General features: G+C 33.3%; 1 protein-coding gene across 1 annotated transcript; it reads right to left on the bottom strand.

Moving 5' to 3' along the window:
- Positions 1-39: 39 nt before the first annotated feature.
- On the bottom strand, positions 40-368 carry CSUI_003047 (uncharacterized protein; the record flags this gene model as incomplete). The annotated part of the gene is made up of 1 exon (XM_068063245.1): positions 40-368. A coding segment is annotated over one exon (204 nt), but the record flags the coding sequence as incomplete, so codon positions are not given.
- Positions 369-1,153: the final 785 nt, after the last annotated feature.

Here is a 1,153-nt window from a genome sequence, read left to right on the forward strand (position 1 = left end):
AAGAAAAGAAGAAGACGAAGAAGAAGAAGAAAAGAAGAGACCCCGGAGAAAATAAAGATGAAGAGGAAGAAGAAAGCTTTTCTCGACTAGAAAGACTCTCTTCTCTTTTCCTTCTTTTCTTGTTCTTTCTTCTTTCTTTTCTTTTCTCATCTTTTCTCGAAAACTTAGGAATTCTTTCCGTCATCATCAAATCGATTCTTCGGGAGTTTCTTGCGAATCTTCACAGCTCCGCGCTTTCCTCGTTTATGAATCTTCTCTCCTATCCGAGGCTTTTCTCTCGTCTCCATTCTCGCCTTCTTGTCGAGCTCTTGAAGTCCCAACACAACAGCAGACTCATTTCGCATCTTCACTAAAGATTCGTTAGACGTCTACAGAAAGAAAGAAAAGAAAGAAAGAAAAGAAGGATTGAGAGATACATAGGGAGATAGATCCAAAATGCATAGGAAGATAGAACCATAGAAAGAAAGGAAAAGAAGAAACGAAAAGTTAAAGATGTGTCTGCACATGGAAAGAGGAACAAGATAGACAAACACGTCCAAATAACTCTTTCTCTAATCTATATTTGATCTATCTATCCTTAATCTATCTATCTGTCGTTAATCTATCTCTCTATATTATATATCTATCTCTCTATATTACATATCTATCTCTCTATAAATCTGTATATCTCTCTATATTATATAGACATCTCTCTATATTATATATATCTCTCTCTCTGTTATGTATCTATCACTCTATATTATGTATCTATCTTCCTCTATATGTATCTATCTCTCTATATTATGTATCTATCTCTCTATATTATGTATCTATCTCTCTATATTATGTATCTATCTCTCTATATTATGTATCGATCTCTCTCTATTATATATCTATCTCTCTATATTATGTATCTATCTCTCTATATTATATATCTATCTCTCTCTATATATCTGTCTATCTCTCTATATTATATATCTATCTCTCTATATTATATATCTATCTCTCTCTATATAACTGTCTATCTTAATCTATCTATCTATCTTAATCACTTTTCAGTCATATTTAGTAGAGAATCTTATGTAACTCCGGCCCTTTCACTCCCCCCCCCCGTTGTCTCTTACAGATCACATCCCATTCTAAGCATCTTCCTAAGCCCTTCTTCTATTCCTTT

Source organism: Cystoisospora suis (assembly GCF_002600585.1).
Source record: "Cystoisospora suis strain Wien I chromosome Unknown contig_1306, whole genome shotgun sequence".
Taxonomy (NCBI): Eukaryota; Apicomplexa; class Conoidasida; order Eucoccidiorida; family Sarcocystidae; genus Cystoisospora; species Cystoisospora suis.